General features: G+C 37.9%; 1 protein-coding gene across 1 annotated transcript; it reads left to right on the top strand.

Annotated features, from left to right (window-relative positions):
• Positions 1–27,856, top strand: LGSN (lengsin, lens protein with glutamine synthetase domain). Its single transcript, XM_064596955.1, has 6 exons — positions 1–121; positions 12,549–12,580; positions 13,528–13,705; positions 14,420–14,617; positions 20,652–20,818; positions 26,444–27,856. Exons 1-6 carry the CDS (start codon positions 1–3, stop codon positions 27,641–27,643), a joined length of 1,896 nt encoding a protein of 631 aa, XP_064453025.1. The 3' UTR covers positions 27,644–27,856.

The following is a 27,856-nucleotide window of genomic DNA, read 5'->3' as shown; positions in this document are numbered from 1 at the left end:
ATGAGGTTAACTGCAAAAAACACAGCAGCTGAACAAAGGCTCGATGAATCAAAAGGGCAGATTGTATGTGTGAAGAAAATCTCCCAGGATGATTACTTCCCCAACATGAACAAATTCCTCGGTAGAATCTTCAGCGAAAATGAACAGTTACTAATCTTAGATTTGGTATTTCCCTAAAGAATATTTTACTGAGATTCTATTGAAAACAATGTCATAAAGTCCTGTATTCAGCCAAATTCTTAGCAGTAGTGAACAGAAAATAGATCAAAAACACATTCTTATTCCCAAAAGTAGACCGTATGTGTGTATGAAGTTGCAAATTGAGGGAAATGGCAGCATCATAATAATTAAAATCTATTTATCAAAAGCCTTGTGTGTGGTCCTGAGCTGGGTGATACTGCCAAGCGAGTTGGGGAAGATCTGTTCTCTGCCCTGTAGATGATGCTTATGCCTCAATATCGGTGAGGTAGACACAAAGAAAAATACCTACACAGGTAGACACAAAGGGGTGATGCTTCCATATTGCAGGAAGAATGCATCCCATGTGGGTGAGACCAGAGGTTCATTCTGCTCTGTAGCCTGTATCATCTGTGTGTGTGTGTGTGTGTGTGTTCGTGTGTGTTTGTGTGTGTGTTGGGTCATTAAGTGCAGCTCTGTGGGAGGTTATGACTGACTTTCTAGAAGTAGGACTCAAGGCTAGAGATTTCCCTACTGCAACTTACCCAAATTTCCCCTGCTTTATGCTTGTCTGTGCAACCCTATAAAGACTTCCTGATTCTATTTTTATATTTTATACATGTTTGGCCTCTTAAAATTCAGTTTTGTTTTCAGATTTCAAGGTTTTTAGTTCATTTTATATTTGTTTTTATTTACCTCGAATCTATATCCCTTGAAGTGCCTCTCTAAATGTTAAAAATTAGGACTGTGTTTCACATGCAGTGGTTAAGAGTATACTCCTCGAAACCGGAATGCCCGTGTTTTAATCTTGGCTCGACTACTTACTGAGTGAGATGTGACAAATTATTGGATTTCTTTGTGCTTCATTTGGACGTTAATAGTACCGACTGCAAGAGATTTTGTGGAGAGATTAAATGAATTAATATGTGGTCAGTGCTTAGAATAGGGCTCAGAACGTAGTGAATAACAGGAGTTATTCATCATATATACTTTATTATGTTGTAGATGACCAGTAATCTCTCCCCTAAGTTTTCATTTTTATAGCCTTGTAGAGTTTTGCACTTCTTCTTTCACACAGTAGAATTTTATTTGCCTTTCTGTGTGATAATAATAACAATTCTATGTGGTATACATTTATATAAATAAACACATATTGATTCACTTCTAGCCCATTAATGTTTTCCTATGGACAGTGACTAGAACTATATTTAGTATTCTAGCCATAAGCACATCATATTTTTTTTAAAGATGGAACACCTTCTGCTGTCACATTTAAAATATTCTTTTTGATGAGCCCCAATATTTTTATCTGCAGCAGCCTATTAGCTGATATCTTCACTGACAGTTTTATAATGTTCTTGGATCTTATTTCACACTGTATTATAGAAATCGTTGCCATAAATATATATTAGATACTATATGTATATTTAAATTTTTCCATAACTCTTCTCTCACCTTCGAAACATATCTGTTGCATTTCTGCCCATCACAAAACCTTCAAAAATTACTTGGATCCTATTTACACTGATATTTTTGAGACAAAATCTTCATTTCTTGGGAAAATATGGAGATTTCTTTTTTAGTAAAAAAGAAAGCGGGTGCTAGCACCAAGTTCAGGTAATTGGCCAAATTCTTTTTTTTTTAAAGATTTTATTTATTTATTTGAGAGAGAGAATGAGAGAGAGAGAGAGAGAGCATGAGAGGGGGAGGGTCAGAGGGAGAAGCAGACTCCCCGCCGAGCAAAGAGCCGGATGCGGGACTCGATCCCGGGACTCCAGGATCATGACCTGAGCCAAAGGCAGTTGCTTAACCGACTGAGCCACCCAGGTGCCCTAATTGGCCAAATTCTTAATCCTTTATTATTTTAGCTTCGTTTGTTATTTAGCTTCATATTGGTGTTAGACGTTTATAAAGCATTTTTTCCCTCTCTGGAACTATTGGCTATGCACTTTTCTCATATACAATGTCCTGTTGCAGATTTTGCATTGCCTTACCCCCAGAGACGAGATTTGTTTCAGGCTTGTTGCTGCTGTTGCCTATTTTGCCATCTTGTTGGGAATGGAAGTGAGATCCAGAGCTCTTTGCATTATTTACATTGTGACATTTCTTTCACATAGACGCTCTTTATAATGATGGCTCCTCTATAATTCTTGGGTAGAGGTGGGTAAATAGGTGGAACAAGGTTCCATCTAACCTACTAACTTGGATCTAGGTTATTTTATTGCAAAAGTGGTGAGCATATGTGGTGGAAGAAATGGAAACTCTCTAGGTCATTCCTGACATTTGACTATCTAATCCTTCTACCCCTTCCACAGATGTGCTCGAGGATGAGAAGCTTGACCCATATACAAATAGCCCATCCCATTTTTAGCCATGATATTAAGTAAAACTCTGCTTCTCTGTAACTTCCAAGAAATTTATCTGTGTTTACCTTCTGTGCTTAGTTTTACCTCAAAAGATAGGGATGCTACTGAACTCTATGTTGAATTGTGAAGTTAAAAAAAAAACAAACACTTGAATTTCCTGCTGCCTTTTATATAAAACTGCTCAATATTTAGTTTTTAAGCAACATTTTTAGTTTTCAATGTTTTATTGCCTGTAAATTTTGTAAATAGGATGAAAAAATGAAAGAGTTTGCAACTACACATTTGGATTCTGCTACTTGCTAGGTGTGAAGTCAGAGGAGTTACTGCAACTTTCAGAGACTTAGCTGTTTCCTCAGGAAGATGGTTCCATAGTACTTTCCTCATTCATATGATATACCCATACCACTTTTTATCATGGACTATATTTATGTTCAATGGAAAAACAAGTAGCTCATCTTTATCTCTCACAGAGCATCCAGACCTATATGCCTGGCCTCTTTTAGATATTCACTAAGTACTTGTTGAGTAAATGAATGAATTTCATACAGAGGGTGGCCCCAGTAGGTCACCTGTCAACAAGGGGTATGAATGTACTGTATCTATTCTCTTCAATTTCTCTTTTTGGTATATTTCAAAGTATGTCTAGTCCCAATCAATATTGACACGTTAAATCATTACTAGGAACAATTACTAAAGAACTTATATTAGAAAAAGAACCAATATAAGAGTTACTTGGAGTAGTAGAAACAACTCTTTCTGAAAATATTTGCTTGTCAAAAATCTAAAGGTTAGAGGGAAACAGAGGACTCTTACTGTTTTTTAAGTTTTCGATTTTACTTTATGAGCTTCTGACCTTCGAATTTTTGCAATGAAGAGTATTACATTTGTAATAAAGAGTAAATTATAACAAAAATCTCTGGAAATTCCATGTATTCAGATGGAATCTCCTAAAATGCAATACAGTTTAAGGATTAAAATTCTTTATAAATATGCAGATGAAGGTCTAGTATTAGGGATAAGTAGATCTGTGGTTAATGTCTCCCTAAGAGTATCTTATTTTCTTTAAGTTGGGAAATGGTGGTCATTTGGGTCCATGTCCTTAATGATCTCAGGGACTCTAATTTAGTGTAAGACTAAGGTGACTTTGCAGAAACAGCTTGGTTGAAGGAGTGAATCACTTACTAGGCCATAAAGAAGTGTTCTAAGTTTTCAAATAAGCTTCCAAGTGATTCTTATTTATCTGGCTGGTGAACTAGAGAACTTAAAAGGAGAATACTATGGACTGGTCTTGAGTAAGACAGGGAACAGGTCAGAATAGAAGAAAACATATTTAATTACTAAGACAATAGAAAGGAAATATTTTGTAGTTTTGGTTCTTTTTAATTTTAGTTTATATTGATTTGAAATATCACGTTTTAGTTATGCTATGAGGAAGCATAGGAAATAAGATTTTGTTTATGTCTTAAAGGGAGTAATTATAACCTTGAAGATAAGGTGTGGCTTTGAGGATAAATACAGTGAAAAAATCTTGAAAGAAAGGTGGAATTAGTGGGGTAAAGGGACAGAGTCACTGTGGAGCAACTTGTCACCAGCAGTGCTTCTTTTTCTCTTACCTCTTCTTCAGAAAACTGAGGGAGTCCATGTAATATTTTATCTAGGAAAAGTGTTTTACTTACATCAACCTACTGAGTTATCATCAGATCCTATTGGACATTCAATGATATTTCATTTTGAATCATTCATGAAGGAGAGATCTGAGTCAAAATTTCCTTCTGGCCTTATATTTCAACATGGTAGGCTTTGGTTGTCATTCATTTATTAGAAAATATTTACTCAGTTCCTATTTTATTCTAGTCAATATGTTCAGCTCAATGATACATCTAATATGCTACCTTCTAGGGGTCTCCAATCCCTTAACTAGGTTCCCCTTGTCAGTCTTTCCTATTCCATCTGTCTTGGATTCCATATCTCATTATTTTAGTCTTTCTTGCAAATATCCTCAACTTATTTTTGTTGTTGTCTTCCTAAGTTTGTATCCTCACCAAACCTCAATCCTGTGCTTTTCACTTCTCTGAAAGAGCTTTGCTGCTTGAAAAATAGTTTACCTGTGCAGATTGATGCCACTGTAACTTAAAAATCTCCAGTTTCTGTGAGGCACTGAACACTTTTGTTCCTTGAGTTGTTTTTTTTCACCTTCTCTGCTAGGATGACGGCAAACCATTTCCATTCTCCTTAAAGCTTTAGTCTTCCAGATGTATACTGTCTGAGCATCTCCCACCTAGCAGAGAAAATTGGAAGCTCCGTAACCGGCTGCCTTTCTTATCCAGAAGAGATAAGAAAGATCAAGGATTTAAAATTAGTTTCATTTTCAGATTCTGCCATCTACTGGGTCAACTTAATTGTCCTGAGGCTCAGTTCTGTCATCTGAAATTCCTCTGTCCTTTCCTCCCCCGAATTTTCCTTTCCTCCTTACTTTTTCTCTTCTCTCCTCCTTCTAACATTCTAGCTTCTTCTCTTCCTCTTATGGAGGAGGATATATTAAAGTTAATCCCTTCATTTCAACTCTAGTTTCCGTCTTTTCTACCCTTTCAGGGACCTTGCTTTGTCCCTTTTCTTCTCTCTTCAACACCTCTATTAACTCCTTTCACAAAGCATTTAAATATGTGTAAGTCTGTTCTTCCTAAAAGCAACATAAACTTTTCTTAGTCAGACCCCTATGCACTTTCCCAGTGGTCATTGCGTTTATGTCCTTCTTCTTCTTACTTTTGAATTGTATCTCCTGACTGTCTCCCTTTGATGGTAGAGAACATTTCTGGCATGCTTATTGTATGTAGACCCTGGACGAAGCACCTCTCATTCCTCCTCAACTCACAGCAATCTGGCTGCTGCTGACATCCTCCCACCGAACCTGCTTTACCGATGCCTGGAGGGACCTGGGTCGCAAATACAATGGTCTGGTCTTAATAGCAACCTTGTTTATAGTTTCAGTAGTAGGCCTATTGGTGCTCCCTTCTTTTAATACAGCTTTTATTTCTCGTTATCAATGAAGCCACTCTGTCCAACTTTTTCTTTCACCTTCTGGTCATTTTTACTCTGACTGCTTTTTTGGGGATTCCATTCCTATGTCTACTTAGTCAATACTGTTGTTTCTCAGTTCTATCTCAGTCCTCTTATTTTCTCAGTCTCTGCTCTTTCTCTTAATGATTCCCACCACTTTCAGGGCTGTGCTTTTTTCCTTCCATTTTATCTTTTGGATTCTGACCTATAGGGCCAATGCTTGCTGGATGCCTTCAGATGATACAGTTATCGTAGATTCCATGTATTCAGAACAGAACCCAGCAACGCCACTCTCAGGTCTCCTCCTCATTCTGGGTTCCCTAGTCAGAAACCTGCCTGGCACCTTTGACCCTCTGTCTCTTGCACCTCCTATATCAAGTCCGTCACCGAACTGCCAAATCTACCTCCCAAATATATCTGTAGTATACTCATTTTCTCCCCCACAGCGGTTACTGTAGTCAGATCAACATCATCTCTACCCCAGATTGCCCAAGTGGATATTGGGGCTATAAGTAGTTCCTTGTTTTATAGCTGCAATGATCCTGAATTCTAGAAGGACACCTAAATATAGTCTTGGCACCTAAGGAACCACAATACTTAGGTTAAACTAATCATTGCCTTTTGGTGTGGAGAAAAAAGTATACAAATGAAGAGTTAATGATACCGAGAATTATTTTACAAAGCACTAAGTAAGATCTCTAAGAGGAGGCTAAACATTTACCAGTTGTGATGAAGAAGACAATAATTATGAGTTATTTTAAACAGATTTAAAATTTAGTAAGAGATCTACTTTCACTGGGAATTTGAGAAAATTAGCCATCTTTGAATGAAGTGGCTAGAGCAAATTGTCCAGGGGGTTAATTTTGAGCTGTGACCAGAACAGCAGATAACGGTTTCCCTGGGACAAACTAGATAATCGGTAAGAGCCTAGCAAAGAAGAAGACAGTGTGGGTCAGAGGAATGATAAAACTAGTTTTGCATGGATGGAGATAAAGTTTGTGCACAAAAGTGGCTAGCTGTGGAGTCTGCAGGGATTGGTGAGACCGGCCTTGGCAGGGTCTCAGAGAATACTAATTTGAATTTTTCCTGAAGGTGATGCAAAATTGTGGAAGTATCCCAAGCAGAGAAATTATAAGACCAAAATTGTGATTTAAAGAAGCACCGTGGGCAGTAGTCTGGAGGATGGGGAGAAGTAGAGAACGGAGGGAAGAGAGTTTCATGTAACCATTCTGGTAATCCAGGGGACACAGATAGGAAATGGCAGCCCTCGTTTTTAAGTGGTGAATTCATTGAACAGAATGACCACGACGTATTTAACTCTTCCCACTTCAGTGTGTGTTGCTTTCAAGTTTTTGTTATAACAAAGGTGGCACTGGACACGCATACAGCTTCATATATTTTGTATGATAGTCTTAGAACAAATTGCCAGAAGTAGAACTAGTAGCTAACAGGTATGGATATTTTTAGATTAGTCGATGTAAGTTTGTGCTGTGTTCTTTGACGTATCTCTTCTGTAAATACTTTGAATACATTTTCCTCCCTTCTTCTTTGAAGAGCACACATTAAGGAAACTGAAGGCATATTCATATTCTTTTACATTTGGTAATCATTGATCTTTTTTACCATTATTTCTAACAGAGGTTAAAACTTGATGAGATTTTTTTTGGCTTGCTTTCTTTGTCATGCACCCCTATCATTAATGAAATCAGAGTGTTTGGGAAATGCATTAATGATTATACCTGAGACTACAGCCAGTATACAGAGGTCAGAACAAAGGTTTTTAAAGTATCGATAGTAAAAAGGTAGCTGTTAGTGAAAATTAAAATCAAATGAATAAAATCAGTGATATTTAGAATCTAAATAACACCAGTTAATGCATTGAAGGGAAACTTATTAGGTCAAATTAGGGTCTAAATTTAATGGTTGGCAGGATCCCTTTAGGTGAAACCTCTTTTAGTTAATTTGATAAGGCACTGAGTTGAAATGCAAAATGACAAACATATTAAACCATAAAACAACTTTCAAAAGAAACAATGTGATGAGAAAAACATGAATAATGAAAATTCTTGTGATATGAAACATTCTTTAAGGCCAGTCCCATGTATGAGCAAATGAGTCATCTAATGGAATGATAGCAGAAACATTTCTGAAGCAGGAAAAGCTTCTCTGTTGGAAATGTCAAATCAAGTCAGGATCAACCTGTTGTAGTAGAATTTGGGGTTGTCTAAATTAAGCATGAATTAGATTTGCATATTTATGCCATGCGATCAAAATGAAATTGCATATCTGTACTTATGCTTGTGGTTCTTCCAACCTGGTTTACTTCACCTCTATCTTCAGCTTAAGTGTCCCTTCTTCTTTTTAAGCTTGGTCTAGTTTCCCTGGCTGTCTAAAGACAGTTTATAAAATACTCTGCCTGTTTAATAATAGCAGTACCACAGAGTCTGAGCATGAGTATATCGGTCACAGTACCCTCTCTGAGAACCCTCAGACTGCTTGATATACCCTAACCTCTCTGAGAGGTTCTCCTAGTTTATTGTTCAGAATCTAGAGCTGTTCAGATAAGGGATTAGTGCCTGACTTAGTAAGAGCCATCTCCCTTGAGTCAGGGAGGGGCCCATGTGGTAACCTAGAATGAGGTATCTTCCCAACAGAGATCCCCAGTAATGCATGGTGCATAGGTAATAATAATCAGGATTAACATCTGTTTAGTACTTACTATATGTCAGGCACTGCTTGTCCAACATAATGGTGCAACCAGGAGATTTGTAAATTGGAAATATATTATTGAATGCGTGATAAATGGTGAAAAGTTTCTAAACTAGTTGGTAAGCAGGTGCTGACAAGAGTCCCTTAAGGCTCCTCTCAACCCTCTTTTTTTTTTTTTTTAAAGATTTTTATTTATTTATTTATTTGACAGACAGAGAGACAGCGAGAGAGGGAACACAAGCAGTGGGAGTGGGAGAGGGAGAAGCAGGCCTCCTGCTGAGCAGGGAGCCCGATGCCGGGCTTGATCCCAGGACCCTAGAATCATGACCTGAGCTGATGGCAGACAATTAACGACTGAGTCACCCACGCGTCCCAACCCTCTTAACTTCCATAGTTATCCTACTAATCCTCTTGGGCATTTGGACCTTTCCATGATCCATCAACTAAAGAGTTAACATCTGGCCCTGTAGGGGTTCTCTAGAACCCTGCCCTGGCTTCCCAGCACCCCAACAATGACACAGGGGTATTCTGATGGTATTCATTCAAGATGCATTAAGTACTTGAACTCTTGAGCCAATGGCCTGGGTTCAAATCTTAGCTCCACCAATGATGAGAAATGTGATTTTTGAGCTAATTAGTCTTTTTTGACTCAGTTGTCCTCATATCTCAGATGAAGAGATAATATATTTATCTCAAGGGGTTGTTTTTGAGACTAAATGAATTCATACATGCAAAGTATTTAGAAGAGAGGTGACATATAGTAGATAAAACAAAAGCATTTTTTAATTTTTATCAGCTATCATAAGAGTTCAATGTTTTGAGCATCATCTCTCAGTACCACATTAGATACCAGTGCTAGGGAAAAGATTCGTGGCCACTGCTGCTGTTCTTGTGCTGGGGCCTGTAGAAAGGCTGCATATTCTTTTTTTTTTTTTTTTTTAAGATTTTTTATTTATTTATTTGACAGAGACACAGCGAGAGAGGGAACACAAGCAGGGGGAGTGGGAGAGGGAGAAGCAGGCCTCCTGAGGAGCAGGGAGCCCAACTCGGGGCTCGATCCCAGGACCTCGGGATCATAACCTGAGCCCAAGGCAGACACTTAATGACTGAGCCACCCAGGCGCCCCAAAAGGCTGCATATTCTGAACTGCATTCAAGTCTTTTTGAGACCTGGCTGTGTGGAAGTTGAGAAACTTTCTTTTCTTCTTTATTCCCTACCTTATACCTTAAATTAATTGCCAACATTAAAAAAAATCATTAAATTTCACACAAAAATCCAGACTTCTGGCATTCGTTGGAAATTTGGAAAACTGGCAATTCCGGGTCCATGTTTTGTCATGGCAGTGATAGGCTGGAGCCGGGGAGGGCTTCTTCCCAGAAAGAGGTTTCAGCTCTGGTGGTTACTCTCCAGCCCTCTGCGTCTCTTTGTTATCTGTCTGGTATTTGAGTTTGCTATCTCTGAACTAGGGTGACCCTAAACTATGTCCCTTTCTTTACAACACGGAAGCCTTAAACTTCTATAACAACATTTGATTGCCTGTACTAAATTATAAGACTGTTTATGAAAGATACCATGTTTTATTTGGTTTATTTCTTTGACTTTGCCTTACCATAGGAGGTTGCCCATAGTCCTCACTGTCTGGATGGATGAAGTTTAAGCTGGTAGTGACTTAAGATGGTTTTAAGCCTTATACAGAGAAGAGTTATAAAAAATATGCAAATGAAAAAGAATATACAATTGAGGAAGTTGAGTCAACACAATTTTACGAGTCATACAGATAATATTATATAACAGAAGTGAAATTTACTCCAGTTCAACTGTCTGGCTATAATGATGTGGGAAGCTCCTCAAATAATTCCCATTCTTCCTTGGCAGTCATATGACCTTGAACAAATCACTTAACCCCTGTGGACCTATATCTGCTTTGGCAAAATGTAGGTAATAATAAATGTTCCCTTGATGTTGTGTATTAAATGAAATATAAAATATTGCCTGGTTATGAAAATACTTGTAAAATGTGAATATACTTGCTGGGTATATTTATATTTATAGCAGAGTTTACAGATGAAAATAACAAGTCTTCAGAACTTGCTACTTAGTGGAAAAGTCAAAATTAGAACCCAAACTTCATGAATCTTGGCTAGTTGGCTTTTTTACTGAAACATTATCATATTGTAACCAAATACAATTGAAAGATTTAGGAGAATAAAAACATTCTACTGGGGGCAGGGTAAGCCAGGGATCCAATAAATTAGGTTCAGCTGTTAGAGCTATGTCTATACTTTGATCATCCTTGTATATAAAAAAAAAAATTCAAAGGACTGAGCTAAATGTATTCTTCATTTGAAAAAAAATTCTTTGGAGCACCTATTATGGAGTCAGAGGCATATATTATGACTTAGTTCTTGGACCTTTATTGATGAAAATCTCAGGTTAGTAACCAGGTGAATTGTCTTGGTTTTTTCTTAAACTTTCCCTTTTGATCTGGTCTATATGAAAGCAGGTGAATGTTATTAAAATGAACTGTCTCTAAACTCAAATCTCTGGCATTTAAAAAGTAGAATGGCATTTTGGAAATTGGAAGACCTGTTTGTAACCTGCATCTCTCATTCACTATTGTGGTCTTGGGCAAGTTATTCTGGGTCTCGCTTTTTTCATTTGTAAAATGGAGATTCTATTACCTTGAGGTTTATGCTGAGAAATGTGCCTGACAAAATGCTCACTTTTAGCACATTGTTATTCAATTGCAGGTTAGAGTTTAAAGCTGAAAGAAATCTTAAAGTCTATCTCATTTGATTCCTTTAATCTGTATGTGAGGGGATCCCCAATGGGTAAAACGAACACAAATGTTAGTCTGTTCAATTTCCTTTTGTATTTATATACCTGACCAAGTATTTCATTTCTAAACAAGACTTCTCCTTTTTTTTTGTTTTTTTATTATTATATTATGTTAATCACCATACATTACATCATTAGTTTTTGATGTAGTGTTCCACCATTGATTGTTTGCATATAACACCCAGTGCTCCATGCAGTACGTGCCCTCCTTAATACCCATCACCAGGCTAACCCATCCCCCCAGCCCCCTCCCCTCTAGAACCCTCAGTTTGTTTTTCAGAGTCCATAGTCTCTAATGGTTAGTCTCCCCCTCCGATTCCCCCCTTCATTCTTCCCCTCCTGCTATCTTCTTCTTTTTTTTAACATATCCTTTTTTTTTTTTTTTAAGATTTATTTATTTATCTGCGAGAGAGAGAGAGTGCACGAGTGCGTGCAAGCAGGGGGAGGGGCGGAGGGAGAGAATCTTCAAGCAGACTCCCCGCTGAGCCCAATGCTGAGCTCGGTCTCAGGACCCATGAGACCCAAGCCGAAACCAAGACTCAGAATCTTAACTGACTGCGCCAGCCCGGTACCCCTAAACAAGACTTCTTAATAAAGCTAGGGTCATGTATTTATAAAAACACTTATCAAAAATGCAATTACAGGGGCGCCTGGGTGGCTCGGTTGGTTAAGCGACTGCCTTCGGCTCGGGTCATGATCCTGGAGTCCCGGGATCGAGTCCCGCATCGGGCTCCCTGCTCGCCGGGGGGTCTGCTTCTCCCTCTGACCCTCCCCCCTCTCATGTACTCGCTCTCTCTCATTCTCTGTCTCTCAAATAAATAAATAAAATCTTAAAAAAAAAATGCAATTACATAATGTGTATTTCTGGCAATGTAATTTTAGAAATGGTGAATATGGGGGCACCTGGGTGGCTCAGTTGGTTAAGCGTCTGCCTTCGGCTCAGGTCATGATCTCAGGGTCCTGGGATCGAGCCCCGCATCGGGCTCCCTGCTCAGTGGGAAGCCTGCTTCTCCCTCTTCTGCTCCCCCTGCTTGTGTTCCCTCTCTCGCTGTCTCTCTCTGTCAAATAAATTTGAAAAAAAAAAAAAAAAGAAATGGTGAATATGTACAATAAGGCTAGTAAATCACTGTCAGAATTCTATCGGAAGTGTATTGGAAAAATATTTAAATAAAATAATAAACTGCTAGAAAAAAATAAACTACTGTATCTCACAATAAGTATCACATCATCCAAATACAAAATTATCTGGAGTAAAAGGGAACAAAATTTTCTAAGATGTGAAATTTTAAAATAAAAAAAGATTTTATCTTACAAAATATATCTTTTTAAACATAGTAACAATAATAACAATGTGTCATAATTACATATAAATACAAGTTAAATTATTTTTTCTTCTTTTAGCTTTTGGAGGCCGAATTGATATTGACAAATGGGTACAGCTGTTCCCAGCAACCACTCTGGACACATATTTAGAATTGCTCCAAGATATGGAGCCTTTCAGAATCTGCTCTTCAAAAAGACAATAGCTCAAAATGTTAGACTATAGTTTTTCACCCTGCCCCTGCCCCTTTCTTCTCCCTTCAAACTATAATGAGGGTTTGTAAAAAACCTAAAAATATCGATGTCAGCTTTTTTTATATTTATTTTTCTTCAGTGTTAGCTTTTGTGTCCTGGGATGGCAGGGGTGATTCCACCCACTCTTGGTACAGAGATGCCTGAGCTCTTCACCCCTCGGCCCCTGCTTCACTGCCCACCTCCTTGCTGGGAATAGTCCTCGGCAGGTCTATCAAGAAATTCTGTCAAGGATTAGAACTAGATTGTACAAGTTAGGTTATTTTGTTTGAAAATATTTTTTAGATTTTCCCAAGCTATAAAACTGTTTGAGTATAACACTTGTTTTACACATACAAAAAAACAGTATTTTGTGAATGCAACTGATTTTTGAAGTAAAGTAAATATTGATGCAATAAGGATGAGGGTGAGAAAAAAGAATAAAACCGAATTCTTCAGCTACTTGTAGATTTGGTCAGAAGGTTAGAGATTCTAAAAAAGATGGAAATCATAAAAAGAGGACGTTGAAGCCAAATTGGGTTTGGTAAAATGTTTTTAGGAATGGATAATATAAAATATCCCAGAGTAAAAAACAAAGATAGAAATCTTCACTAGTTGGACAAGATCTTAATTTATTTAATGACACTCCCATACTACATATAAAAGGAGCACAGAATATCCTGACTGTAAGCAGAATATTGGGCTTCTTAATTTTGAATTATTCAAGAGCATGTGGAAGTGACAAAATTTACCTCATTATCAAAGTCTCTTATATTCCCTTGAAAACTTAGCTCTCCAATTGTCATACTTTCTTGACATCCAAATTTAGTTGCATGCAAGATCTGTTATTTGGCTTTTTGTCTATGAATTATTACAGGATACGAGAGATGAAGGTAATGAGACTGAAGCCAGCAGGATGAGTAAATTAAGAAGAGCAAGAAAGAAAGTCACAAAACAGCATGTTTTCTCAACTGAAGTAGGAGAAATGGATATGTCCAACTCAAAAGGTATCTTAGCTACTTTGATCCCTCAGGAATATGATGTCAGTGACAATCTCTATTTGGTTCTCCTTTTTATAAAATTTTTCTTTTCATCTAAGGGAGAAGCAAAAACAAAGAACTAAAATTTATTTCTACATAGGCAACACAAAAGATAGCAAATGTAAGGGTTTAACGTAAATATATAAAATTAACCATTCAAAATATTCAGAATTGAAAAGGAGCAGAACTAGGATGGTAGTGAGGGAAAAAAGAAAGAACACAACAGAAGGAACATATATGTAAGAAGGGAATCCTATTTCTTCTCTGAGATCAAGTGTAAAGATCATTACTAAGGATTTGGGAGACAACAGTAAAGATGTGGAACAAGTTTTCATATCACTTGCTGGAATTCCAGCTAGACTCAGTAGATCTGAAACAGTGCTGGAACTAGGAGTTAATCAAACAAGAGACTCAGTCCAGGAACAGTGGTGTTTCAAGGCAGGGGCAGTAGGAATGGCCAGTGCATGGTAACAGTAAAAAGCAATCAGAGTTTAAGTTTTCTACGGACAACATACCCCTTTATGGCCCACAACCAGGGCAGGCCATTCTCATTGCCCTTCATTTGGTATGTCATTGCCTGGGAATAAATTATTTTCTCAAAGAGTCCTCTCCATATCATGTTAAAAGACAGTTGAAAACAAAGGCAGTGTGTTTTAACATTTTTTTCTTTATTTATTAAAGAAAGGATCAGAAACCAAATGGTGTGCCACAAGTTGGGGGATGTGAGCAAACCAGTTGTGGGACCTGGCTCGGCAGACTCTCATGTGCAACAAGATGACAAGGACTCCGAGAATCAGACAACAGTGATAAAACCATCACCCCTCCAAACATCAGCCAGTGCTCCTTGTCGTGAAGTTAACACAAACTCCAACCATACTGGTAAGGACTCTGAAACAGACTGACATATGATTCTAGCCACCAATCCCAAATTTGTATTTGAATTAAAGATAATGTGGCATTGACTGAGGAATGTTAGTCTGGGAGTCAGAAGAATTTATACACCTATCATTTATAAAAGACATTATAGTTTTCTTTAACCACTAGGCTGCCCGTCTAGAAAATGGAGGGGTTGCAATATATGATCTTCCTGGTCTTTTCTAAAAGTGAATTTTCTTATTCTAAGTTTCTGGCTTATCAATAGTGATATAACTATTTTGGCCTATCAGAGTATTGGTTAAAAATCTTTGGGATCCAAGTTAAGTGCAGACTAGTTAAAATGAGGTATTTATTCCATAAGGGAATCTGTGAAGACAGGGTTGAACAAACAAGGTTTGGAAAGGTAGAAATAGAGCAGGGTGTGAAGTTAGAAGGCCACTGTCCACCAGGCTACCCTCACTACTGACACCAATTGCAAGTTAGGGAATTCCCCAAGACTAACCCTAGTTTTGATAATTTGCTATAAGGATTCACAGAACTCACTGAGAGCTATTATATTCAAGGTTATGGTTTATTACTGTGAAAGAATACAGATGAAAAGCAGCCAAGGGAAGAGACCCAGTGGGGAGAGTGCAGGAAAGTTCTAAGCATGGAGCTTCCATTTGTCTTCTCCCAGCGGAGTCATGGACAGCACCACTCTTTTGGCAATGATATGTGAAAATATGCATGGAATTTTGACAACCATGGGAAGCTCACCTGAGACTTGGTGCCCAGAATTTTTGGGGGTGCTCCAAAGTGGGGCTTCATGTGGCTGACCTCAGTCTCCAACTTCTCTGGGAGTCAAGCTGATACCACATGACTCAAAGCTCCCAGGATAAGTGACATTATTAGATTTTCTAATGTGGCCCAGAAGCCCCAGAAGCCACAAAGACACTCTTGTCATGCAGGACATTCCAGATTATCCTCCAGGAGCCAAGGGTAAAGAGGTCTCCTTTGGCAAGGTTAAATTCTTTATGACACACAGGGCTTAAGGAAAAACTAGAGCCTGGAAGTGAATGCTGTCAGGATTCCATACATATTCATTTTCTATTGCCAGCATAATGAATTACTACAAACTTAGTAACTTAAAAGAACACAGTCCGTTATCTTTTAGTTCTGTATGCCAGAAGTCTGGGCTGTGTCCTCCGGTTTCTCTGATTCAGATTTTGCAAGGTTGAAGTCAAGGTCTTGGCCATCTGGATTCTTACCCAGAGATTCTAGGGAGTGCGTTCAGATTGTTGGGAAAATCCAGTTCCTTGGGGTTATAGGATTGAGGTGTCTGTTTCCTTGCTGACTGTCCACTGGGGTGGCCCATAGCTCCTGGAAGCCTCTCTCTGGTCTGGTGTCTCAAGACCAAGACAATCCCTCAAATACTTATGCTTGGAACCTCTCGAAATTCTCCTTCTTCCACACCTCTTTTCTGCTTACAGCTGGAGGAAGTTCACTGCTTTTAAGAACTCTGGATAAACCAAGACAATATCCTTATTTTAAGGTTTATAGCTTTACTTGCATTTGCAAAGTCCTTTTGGGCCTGCAGTTTAACATATTCTGCAGGTTTCAGGATTTAGGATGTGAACTTCTTTGTGGGCAGTTCTACATATCATGGCATCTCTCATCTCTGCATTTCTCTGTGCGTTGGCTTCGTGAATTTCTCCGTGAAATGAAGATGAGCACCGACAGCCTAGCGTCAGGCACTATCAGTCCAAATGCCACAGGGGCCAAGTAAATAATACAAATGACTGAGATGGGCTGGTGTAAAGAAACGGTCAGTGAGGCTGGCTTGTGAGAAACTAGCACAGAGGGGCGCCTGGGTGGCTCAGTTGGTTAAACGACTGCCTTCGGCTCAGGTCATGATCCTGGAGTCCCTGGATCAAGTCCCGCACTGGGCTCCCGGGGAGTTTGCTTCTCCCTCTGACCCTCCCCTCTCTCATGTGCTCGCTCTCTCTCAAATAAATAAATAAAATCTTAAAAAAAAGAGAGAGAAACTAGCACAGAGTTTGACAAACTGTGGCCCACAGGCCAAATTCAGCCTGGTAAATTCAGTTTTTGGTAAATAAAGTTTACATGTTGTCTATGACTGCTTTTGTGTTACAATGGCACAGTTGAGAAGTTGCAGCAGATACTATATGGCTTACAAAGCTGCAAATATTTACTATCTGGCCCTTTATAGAAAACATTTGCCAATCCTGGATTAGAGGATATATGCCCCATTTCAGGCCACCTCAGAGCTCTAGCCAGTGGTTGCTATGGAGAAATAACCACCCAGTGTTACCAAATTTAGTGTCTTCAAGAGAAGCTTGAACTCAAGATTTTTGTACAAAATTTTCAGATATGTAGGTGTTGACTATTTTAAAAGTTTCCAAACACTGGGACAACTAGTAAGAAGACATCTGCTGGCCACATTGTCTCTTCTGTAGTTTGTGGCCCTTGTTTTATATACTCTTGAATGTACTTTTCCCTTTTTGAGTTGGTATTTCTGAAAGCTCAATGTCTATTCAATCTGCCTTTTATAAGTGACCATGGCTTGTCACACACAGACAACATTTCTCCAAGGCCTTCTAGTTGCTATAGAGCTTTGAGGTTTTATTTTAATTTTTCATTTTTTTTAGTGTTTTCTTATTTTTTTCCCCTAAATACTCACAGCAGGAAAACTTCCTCTGTAAAAGCAGATTGATTTAATTTATTAGTCCTCTGAGGGGATGGGAAAGGAGAACACCTCCCAGGAACCATACTGTAAGAAAAACTAATGAGTCCCCGAACTAGCAATTATCTGCCTGCTATTCATCATGTGCATCTGGGAAAGTCTGACCAAAAGGTTTAATTGTAACTAACAAGTATGATTTATTTGAAGAAAAGAAATTCAGACAATGATTCAGTAAGATTAGTTGATTCTTTGAAAATTAAATTAGATGGGATAGAGTTCTCATATTTGATGAAAGAATTAAACTTTCAAATGAATAAAATGATGCTTCAGATACTGAAATATGTGATACCAATTTCTACTTGTTAATTAGACAAGGTCAAATCACCCAAGGTGTATTAATTAATTAATTTACTCACACACCCCGTTATTAAGGGAATAGTCATTGAGCGTCTGTGATATGGTTCTATGGCTGCAGGTACTGGGGATATAGCTGCAAGTAGAGCTGAGCCCCTTTTCTCCTGGAACTGATATGCGAGTGGGGAAGGAAGAAAGTAAGCACGTGATTCTACAATACAGTGGGTGGTGATGAGGACTCTGAAGAAAATGGAAATGGGATGATATATTATTATGGGCTGAATTGTGTCTCCCCCAAATTCACAGGTTGCTGGAGCCCTATCCCCTCATCCCTCACATGGTGGCTGTATGTGGAGATAGGGTTTTAAAAGAAGTAATTAATGTTAAATGAGGTCTATATGGTAGGCCCTAGTCCAACATGACTCGTGTTGTTGTATGAAGAAAAGATTAGAACACACAAACAGAGGGAAGATCATGTTATAAGCCAACGAGAGAGGCTCTCAGAAGAGACCAACACTGTTGACACTTTGACCTTAGACTTCTACCCTCTGGCACTGTAAGAAGATAAATTCCTGTGTAAGCCACCTGGTCTGTAGTATTTGTTATGGCAGCTCTAGCAAACTAATACTTACTGTCCAGCCATAGTGCAACTTGGCGATCTTCAAGTGAATCAGGGGTTAGACCTGTCTACGTTGTGATCAAGTCTCATAGAATTAATACTCCAGGTGATTATGTTTATTTATTTTCAGCACTTTTAACCATGGCAAAGTATTCTGCCTTTGCATTCGATGGCATATGTATTGTCTATAGTTCTCCCATTCAATAATAAAAGCTCTATGGGGGCAGGGCTTTTTCTGGCTTCTTCCTAGAGATATGTCCCATATAAATAGTACATGGTCATTAAACAACCTATCTTGAGTGGATGCATATTTTTTTTTTATTTTAAAAGAATGCATATTTATTGTGGAAACATTAGAAGATACAGATAAGGCAAAGAACTAATAAGATTGTCTGTGATCATATTACTGGTGAGCCCATGACCTTGCTCCTTTAGTAGGAGATGCCTACTGATTTTTTTTTATGTTTTTTATGTTTTTAAAATATTTATAGCTTGTATGTAATTCCATATTATTTTTAGAATACTGTTTGTCTGAAATTTTCCATATTTTAAAATGCTATTAATTTTATTTTCTGTAAGGAGAATTGTTCAACTTGGGCAGAACACCCAATTCTTCAGGATAGGTTGGGAAGACAGCAACTACTAATTTAGCATGAAACATTTTAATTGCTACAGCTTAATTGTTTGTGTTAAATGGAAGGTAGTTATAAAGCCTCAGGAGTCTCAGAGTAGCCAAATGTATCAGTGACAGGACATTATCTCTAATATGTCTGTATAGGTGGAACCAGTAATTTGTTTTCCTCATGCTTCATGTACTTAAAAACTACTTAATCTGTGTTTTTAAACTGTCAATCTTCATGCTTATTTTTAAAGCCAATTATATCTCAAAAAAGGATATTCAGGTATCACTTTAAAATTATAGGTGCTCAACATCGGTGATGTGACAGATTGATGGGTATTCAGATTCAGACATGATCATGGTACCATTACCAGGGGTAGAGTAATTGTGTTCACTTTATGTGTTTAAGAAGCACTTATATGGTGCTTAATGTCTGCTAGGAACTGTTAAATAACTTGCTTAATCATCACAACAAGCCTATGAAGTGGATAATATTGTATCAATGAGAAAGCCCAGGCTCAGAGAAGTAAGAAAGTGTCTAAGGCACAGGCAGGATTCTAAGGGAGGCAGATGGTGTCAGTGTTTGTGTTGAATCTCTATGGTCTGCTATCTCTTCTGAAAGTTTGGACGGTAGCTAACATTTGTGATACGTACTACGTGCCTGACCTTTTTTTTTTTTAAAGATTTTATTTATTTTTTTTGACACAGAGAGACATAGGGAGAGTAGGAACACAAGCAGGGGGAGTGGGAGAGGGAGAAGCAGACCTCCCGTAGAGCAGGGAGCCCGACGCGGGACTCGATCCCAGCACCCTGGGATCATGACCTGAGCCGAAGGCAGACGCTTAACGACTGAGCCACCCAGGCGCCCCCTGACCTTTTTATATGCTTTGGATATATTCATTCATTTTATGGTAATGAGTCACCCACTGGGAGTTAAGAGGTCTGGTTTGTAGCTTCAGTTTTGGGAATGAACTGAGAGTGATTTGGACTACCTCATTGTACCTCTCTAGGACTCAAGCCAGCAAGTCGGTTGGATTAGGTGATTTATTGCCAAACTCTCTTCTAGCTCTGAAGTTGTAGAATTTGCAGTCTATCTTAAATATATATATATTTAGGTTTCTGGTTTTAAAAATTGAGTAATCAGTCTAGACTTTTCATCTCTTACACTCTCATCCTTGAAAAACTATTTTATTTGCTCATTTATACCCATATTAAGGTTTAAATTTGACAGAGATTCAGATGCCATTATAAAGCCCTTTTGGCAAACAAAACAAAAAACAAAAAGTGCAAATCCGCAGAAGATAAACAAAAACCAAATAATTTTGCCTTTATTCATACTGGAACTTTTAATTTAGGTATTACCAGTTAGTTCAAGAAGCTCAGGCTTTTTGATGACAGTCCTCTGGATACAGACTTGTATGGTGCCTAAGCTATCAAGTCATGCAAACGTATCCTAACTTCCACAAGCAAAGGCATTTTCCGTTAAGTACGTACATATGATATTGCTCTATGCTTATTCAAATAATGTTAACTTACCCTCAGCCCCAAGCGCTAAACAATCTCTTAGGCTGTTTAGAGACCACGTTCTTGGGAATATGGTAAAAGCAGAGTAAGAAAGGTAAGATCTCCAACTGTAGGTCAATGACATGAGTATATGATGATTTTGTTAACAATCATGATGCCTAAGTCACTACTCTGTAGCCTCCGTTTGTTTTTCAGTTCATCATGATCTAATGACTTAGGGCCATCTTCTATTCTACAGATAACACCAGGGACGGCACTCAAATTCCGACCACACCTTATCTCTCCTCTAGAATGAAGCACATTAAACAAGAGATGTCCAAGAATCACCTTCAGTTTGTGCGATTTGAAGCAACAGACCTCCATGGTGTGTCCAGATCTAAGAGTATCCCTGCGCAGTTTTTCCAAGTGAGTTTTACAGGTAGAGTTATGATTGAATGTAATTTCATGACCACGAGCAAGCAAATGGTCCTTACTACTCTTTCTTATTTTCTTGTAATCTATACAGTAATTAAAGCTGAAAACCAATAATTTATTTTGTTTTTTCCCTTGTCCCTCCCCAAACACATTATTGCTCTGTAAGGAGCTGAACATATACTTTCAGGGCCCAAATAGCAATTCCTTTACCCAACAGAAATACAAAACTAATTAAGACTGGTAATTTTAGACTTTCGGCCTTGAATAATTTCCCTCCATAGAATTATCTTTTCTTTCTTACTGCAGTTATGGAGATTATATTTTGTTTGACATGAGAAAATTGCAACAGAAGACCCAAGAGCAAATATAAAATGAAAAAGAAAAGATTAAATAGAAAGAATTTGCTAGATAAAAAGCATATCCATTTCAGGTTCTAATTCTGATAAGAAAATACTCTATTGTTGTTGGATGACTTAATAAATATCATTAAGTTCTTGAAAATAGTGATATCAAGAAATGTTGTATTTTTGGATATGTTTTGAGACTTTCTGAGATTTTTTTCAGTTTATGTCATGTATTTGTTTTAATGAAGGATTTATTGTGTCATTGAAACATTTCTTAGAAGGAAGGGACATCTATTAGTATTATATATGAAAGTACCAAAGTTAAGCAACCTCTAAGTTTATTTTTAAGGTATATCTTCCTTTTATCACTTTAGTATCCAATTGTAATTTTCTCATTTGCTTTATGTTGGGAAGAACTGGGCATCTTCAAAAATACTTTTTAAATGAATTCCAACAGGTTCAAATTTGTTTCTTAAAAATGCTCAACTTCACTCATCATCAGGGAAATGCAAATCAAAATGACAATGAGATCTCACCTCACACCAGTCAGAATGGCTGGTATCAAAAAGACAAGAAATAACAAGTGTTGGCAAGAATGTGGAGAAAAGGGAACCCTTGTGTACTGTTGATGGGAATGTAAATTGGTGTAAGCACTGTGGAAAATCACAGTATGGAGGTTCCTCAAAAAATTAAAAGTAGAAATACCATACCATCCAGTAATTCTATTACTGGGTATTTACCCTTCTGAAATGAAAACATCAATTTGGAAAGATATATGCACCCCTATGTTTATGGCAGCATTAAGCTAAGATATGGAAGCAGCCCAAGTGTCCATTGATAAATGAATAGCTAAAGAAGATGTGGTATACATATGCAATGGAATATGTCTCAACCATAAAAAGGATGAGATCTTGCCATTTGTGACAACATGGATGGAGCTAGAGGGTATTAGGTTAAGTGAAATAAGTCAGACAGAGAAAGACAAATACTATATGATTTCACTTACATGTGTAATCTAACAAAACAAATGAACAAACAAACTGAAACAGACTCATGAATGCAGAGAACAAACTGATAGTTTCCAGAGGGTAAGGGGTAGGGATGGGTGAAATAGGTGAAGGCAATTAAGAGGTACAAAACTTCCAGTTATAATTAAGTCATGCGGACGAAGAGTACAGCAAAGGGAATACAGTCAATAATATTGCAATAACATTGTATGGTGATAGATGGTGACTACACTTATCTTGGTGAGCACAGCATAGTGTGTACAATTGTTGAATCACTATGTTGTACACCTGAAACTGATATAACATTGTATGTCAACTATACTTAATAATAATAATGAAAAAAAAAAAAAGAAACAACCGCCCCCCAAATTTGTCTCTTAAGAAATCCTTTAGACCTGCCTACAGACATTGTTTTTTCTTCATCCAGGCAAGAATACATGTTGGTTAATTTTGATAAGAAAATGTGAAATTTACTGTGGACAGGCCGAGAATCTAATTTATCTGAATTTCTTTCAATCAGTAAGAAAACACAACTGGCACTTCAGGCACTTGCCGGAGACCTCAATATAAAACTGTTTGCTATTCAGTTTTTGTCAAACCCTCATCATTTATTCCACTAATGGCATCTCAAAAGCTACATATTTAGAATATTATTTTAGTTCCTTAAGGAAATTCTTTTATGAAAATATAATTTAATATGCTCCCTACACTTGCTGGGGATTGATATAATTGACATAAAAAGAAAATGTCTGCATTGGTTTTTTTTTTAATACAATTGAAAATACTTTCCATTATCTCATCCAATGTCCAATATATTAGAATCAATTTTTTTTCTTCTGGAGGTTACACAGGGAAAAAGTTTGTCTATTATAAGAATTTTAATATAACTTATCATACTTCCTCTCAATTGCTGTATTTATTTTTAGCCTTAGTTTGCTAATACAAATTCACTTTCTCATTTCATTACCTAGTCATTGTTTTATTCTTATTTAATGATCACATAGTATCTATTTATTTTTTAACAAAACACTTTAAATTCATTTTGGAACTTGTGAAGGTATAAGTAATAGTGAATATTTACATCATGAGTATTTGTAATTTAAAATTAATTCATTTTGGAAAATTTATTGCAAATGGACATAAAAAATAAGTTCAGCTGTGCAAAACAATATAAACAACATGTGTCTGATATAAATACAATTCTGTGTGGGGAACTCATTAAACAAAGAATGGAATCCATGATTTAAATTTGCCTATAACTTAGTGAAAAGTAATTTCAATTCTTCTAAAGTAATTTTTAAACCTTTTGCTATTTGTGGAAAATAAAATGTCAATTTAAAAATTATAGTTAGACCATGAAGGGGGATATAGGAGGTAATATAATCCATATGATTCATTTATAGATGAGTGAAATGAGGCCCGGAAAAGTTAAGGAAAGCTTTCTTAAAATTATACAGGCAATTAGAGGCAGATCTGGGATGTCCAGCTGTGATTCTTCACTTCCAGTTCCAGTCTCCTCCTTCCCTGCTCCTCCTCCTTCTTTTCCCTTTTTTACTGCACCTACAGCCTCCAGCTCAGCTTTTTTTTTCTTTTTTTTAAGATTTTATTTTTAAGTAATCTCTACAGCCAACGTGTGGCTCAAATCCACAACCCCAAGATCAAGAGTTGCATGATCCACCGACTGAGCCATCTAGGCTCACCCAGTTCAGCTTTTATATTTCTTTTTATTCTTTATTTGAGGTAAGCATTCTTCCTTACTAAAGAAACAATATTGATTTTTTAAAAATAAGCCACCTACTAAGAATAGAGGAAAAGACTGTTATGCAATTGGAAAAGGCCAAATGGGGAAACTCTGATGATGATGGTGGTATTTACTTTTTAAAGAAAACTTATCATATGCCTGGCACTGTGCTAAATGCTTTACAAACATTAGCTGATTAAACCTTACAACTAACTTACACTGTCTCTGTTCTAGTAAAAGACTAGTTTTTTACATTTAAATTATATGCAGATAATGTGGATTCTTTCTCTCTTTGATCTAATCAAAACATGATATATTGCAATAGAATTTATAACTAATTCTTTGGCGGTCTTTACTGTGGTCCAAATTTCCGTTATCATAGAGATTTGAGCTATTTTGCAAGAGTTTTTATTGAATCTCTGGTGATCTATATTAGAGTATGAAGTTGTCCTAGTGCTTTATATTTATAAACACACTTTAAGATCATTTGTTGTCATGAGCAAGACATGTTTATGTACATTTATGTATTTCCCACCACTAATAAAGAGTCATTTGAATTCAGAATGTCCAAAAAAGAAGAAAGAAAATGACAGTGTTAAAAAAGAGTGCTCAGAAAAATAGAGATTAAATAGTCTGAAGTGTGACTTTTCCCTATTCTTTAAATTTGTGAAGGCCTAGCGGAATGAAATGGTAACAAGTTGTTCCCTATTGTTCACAACCAGGTGAATACAAACACAAATTTCAATTGCAGGAACTCTTGGAAGTCTCATGAATAAAATACATTACCCTTCATTTTAGGAATATACAGAGCTAACATACAGATTTTCAAACTAAAAAATTGAAAAGTAGGGAAATAACATTATTTCTTATAGTAAAAATTCACATGAAAGGATTTCATACTAAAGTCCTCAAAAATTCCACAATGCTTCTGTGTGTGTGTGTGTGTGTGTGTGTGTATACAGGTCCTTGAGGGAATTGAAAAAAATTAAGCGGGTACTGAAGAGTGCTTGACTTTCTGAACTTTACTACCAGCAAAAGCAGATTTGGATCAGCCAAGTCAAATGGCATTTGAAAGTATATGGATAGATGGTGGCAAGTGAGGGAGGCAATGGCTTGCAGTCAAAGGAGAAGAGTGACCAGTGTGGTCTCTGTTAGCATCAGCCCCTCTTTGGGAGCTATGCTCTTTGGGATTGGAGGTAATAGAAGAAACAATTTGGCTTACAGAATGTTAGTATGTTTTATTAACCTCATGATACACACTGACATCATGGGAACCAAACCTTATAGCTAGCAATTCCCCTACTATTAATGTAACCTTCAACCCACAAAGCCTTGTTATATTGCTATGACACAATTTCTAGAAACTGTTTTACGTATCTGCTCAACTTGATAACCTCATCATGTCCCTGTTGTCTGGCATATAGCAAAAGTTAAATAAATGACCAAGTCCACTGACACCAAGAGGTCTATGACTAGAAAGTGCCTTAGCAACCTTCTAGTCTAACACTTTTGTTTCACAAACTGGAAGGCCGATGCACTTAGTCCAGTGATTTGCCTAACTTTGCACAAGTGGCGAATGAAAGACTTAGGCCTAGAAGTCAGATTTGGTGACACCCAGTGGGTGGCTGACCTGAAGGCGATATCACGTTTTGGAACTATAGCTTTGGAGAGATAGGTCCACACTCACAGGCAAAGTTTCTGGGACTGGGAGGCTATGATGTATTCATTCTGAGTGGGTTGTAAAAGTGGATGCAGAGAGGATTGCAGCTGTCAGCAGACCAGGCTCCTCGTTAGGATGACTGTCCTATGTGTCCTAGGCCTGACCACCGTCAGGTCTCTGGGAAGGGCTGAGGATTCTCAGTTAACTATAGGGATTACAATAGAATAAGCTAAAATAAAACCTTATCTGAGATACTAGCAACTATGCCATAAAATAAAAAGTACTTTAAAAAGGACTAGGTTATGATCATTTCAAGTAATTTCACAAGGCTTTACTTTTGTCATTTGCTATAAAGACATTTTCTTTATCATTGTACCTTTTATTTATGACTGCTATTTTCAGACCCCAAAGCATATAAAGCCTTGAAGACTAAACATATTAAGAGTTGTTTATAACAGTAACTCAGGGGTTTATTTTAAAATATTTTAAATTTGGGGGCCCCTGGGTGGCTCAGTCCGGTAAGCCGCCAACTCTTGATTTTGGCTCAGGTCATGATCTCAGGGCTGTGGGATCAAGCCTGCGTGAGGGCTCCATGCTCAGCAGGGAGTCTGCTCGAGGATTCTCTCTCTCCCTCTCCCTCTGCCCTGCCTGCCCTCCAGAGTCTCTCTGCCTCTCTCTCTCTCTCAAATAAATATATCTTAAAAAATAAAATATTTAAAATTTATTTGATATTAAGCTAGTGTTAATCAACATATGTTAAAGACTTCTTTTTCCCTCATTAGCAATGTGTCCCCCCCTCCACTCCACCCTTTCGTTTGCTTTCAAGTGTCAAAACCTGATTGCTCTGTCCTTCAATTTCTTTAGGAAAAAGTGATCCATGGCGTTTGCATGCCCCGAGGTTATCTTGAACTGATACCGAATCCTAAAGATGAGGAAGTGGATCACATAAGGGCAACATGTTTTAATAGTGACATCGTCCTGATGCCTGAGCTCTCAACCTTCCGGGTCTTGCCGTGGGCTGAAAGAACTGCCAGAGTGATATGCGACACATTCACTGTGACTGGGGAGCCTCTTTTGACTTCCCCACGGTACATCGCCAAGAGCCAGCTGAGCCAGCTACAGGACTCTGGCTTTTCCCTGCTCTCTGCCTTCATCTATGATTTTTGCATTTTTGCTGTGCCCGAAATTATCAATTCAAAGACCATCTCTTTTCCTGCTTCAACATTGCTAAATAATCATGACCAGCCTTTCATACAGGAACTTGTTGATGGCTTGTATCACACTGGAGCCAATGTCGAGAGTTTTTCCTCCTCCACCAGGCCCGGTCAGATGGAAATCTGTTTTTTGCCCGAATTTGGCATCAATGCGGCTGATAATGCATTCACCCTCAGAACAGGTGTCAAAGAAGTTGCGAAGAAATATAATTACATTGCCAGCTTTTTCATCGAGACTGGATTCTGCAATTCAGGAATTTTGTCTCACAGTCTCTGGGATGTCGGGGAGAAGAAAAATATGTTCTGCATCAATGCCGGAGTTGAGGAGCTCACGATCACTGGGAAAAAATGGTTGGCAGGGCTCTTGAAACACTCTGCTGCCCTCAGCTGCCTGATGGCTCCCGCTGTTAGCTGCCGAAAGCGCTATTCCAAGGAGAGCAAAGACCTCAAGGATAGTGTGCCTACAACGTGGGGATACAATGATAACAGCTGTGCTTTTAATATCAAGTGTCATGGTGAGAAAGGCACCCGGATAGAAAATAAACTGGGCTCAGCGACTGCCAATCCATACCTGGTGCTGGCGGCGACCGTTGCTGCAGGCTTGGATGGACTTCAAAGCAGTGATGGTGTCCTGGCCGGTCCGGATGGCAGCACAGACTTCTATCAGGCCAAATCTTCCGAGATCCCTTTGAAACTGGAAGACGCTCTTGTGGCCCTGGAGGAAGATCAGTGTCTGAGACAGGCCCTGGGGGAAACTTTTATTCGCTATTTTGTTGCCATGAAAAAATATGAGTTGGAAAATGAAGAAACAGATGCTGAGAGAAATAAATTCTTAGAATATTTTATTTAGACTAGAACCCTTAACTATTCTTTTGGAGATGTGGTTTTTTTTTAAGTAGCTGATCTCCCAGGAAGAAAAGATTGGATTTTTATAATTAACAACAAAAGGACTACATAGGCTTTCACTCTTCTTTGTCCCCATGGAATATTTGACAGATGAAGTGGGACTGCCGAGAGGATTCTGATAGTAGAAACAAACAATAAAGTTGTGGTGCAGCTGTAA

This window comes from Mirounga angustirostris, unplaced genomic scaffold (assembly GCF_029215605.1).
Source record: "Mirounga angustirostris isolate CCGP_5_RB_7025 unplaced genomic scaffold, mMirAng1.0.hap1 SCAF_8, whole genome shotgun sequence".
NCBI classification, from domain to species: Eukaryota; Metazoa; Chordata; class Mammalia; order Carnivora; family Phocidae; genus Mirounga; species Mirounga angustirostris.
The sequence above is the reverse complement of the archived record's forward strand: the minus strand, read 5'-3'. Positions and strand labels throughout refer to the sequence as shown.

What these genes read in the sequence shown, in the direction of transcription:
- LGSN (XM_064596955.1), top strand. Translation starts at nt 1, where the DNA reads ATGAGGTTAACTGCAAAAAACACAGCAGCTGAACAAAGGCTCGATGAA. An exon ending in GGATATGTCCAACTCAAAAG is followed by an intron (nt 13,706 to 14,419) that starts GTATCTTAGCTA and finishes TATTTATTAAAG; the next exon opens with AAAGGATCAGAAACCAAATG. An exon ending in CACAAACTCCAACCATACTG is followed by an intron (nt 14,618 to 20,651) that starts GTAAGGACTCTG and finishes TCTATTCTACAG; the next exon opens with ATAACACCAGGGACGGCACT.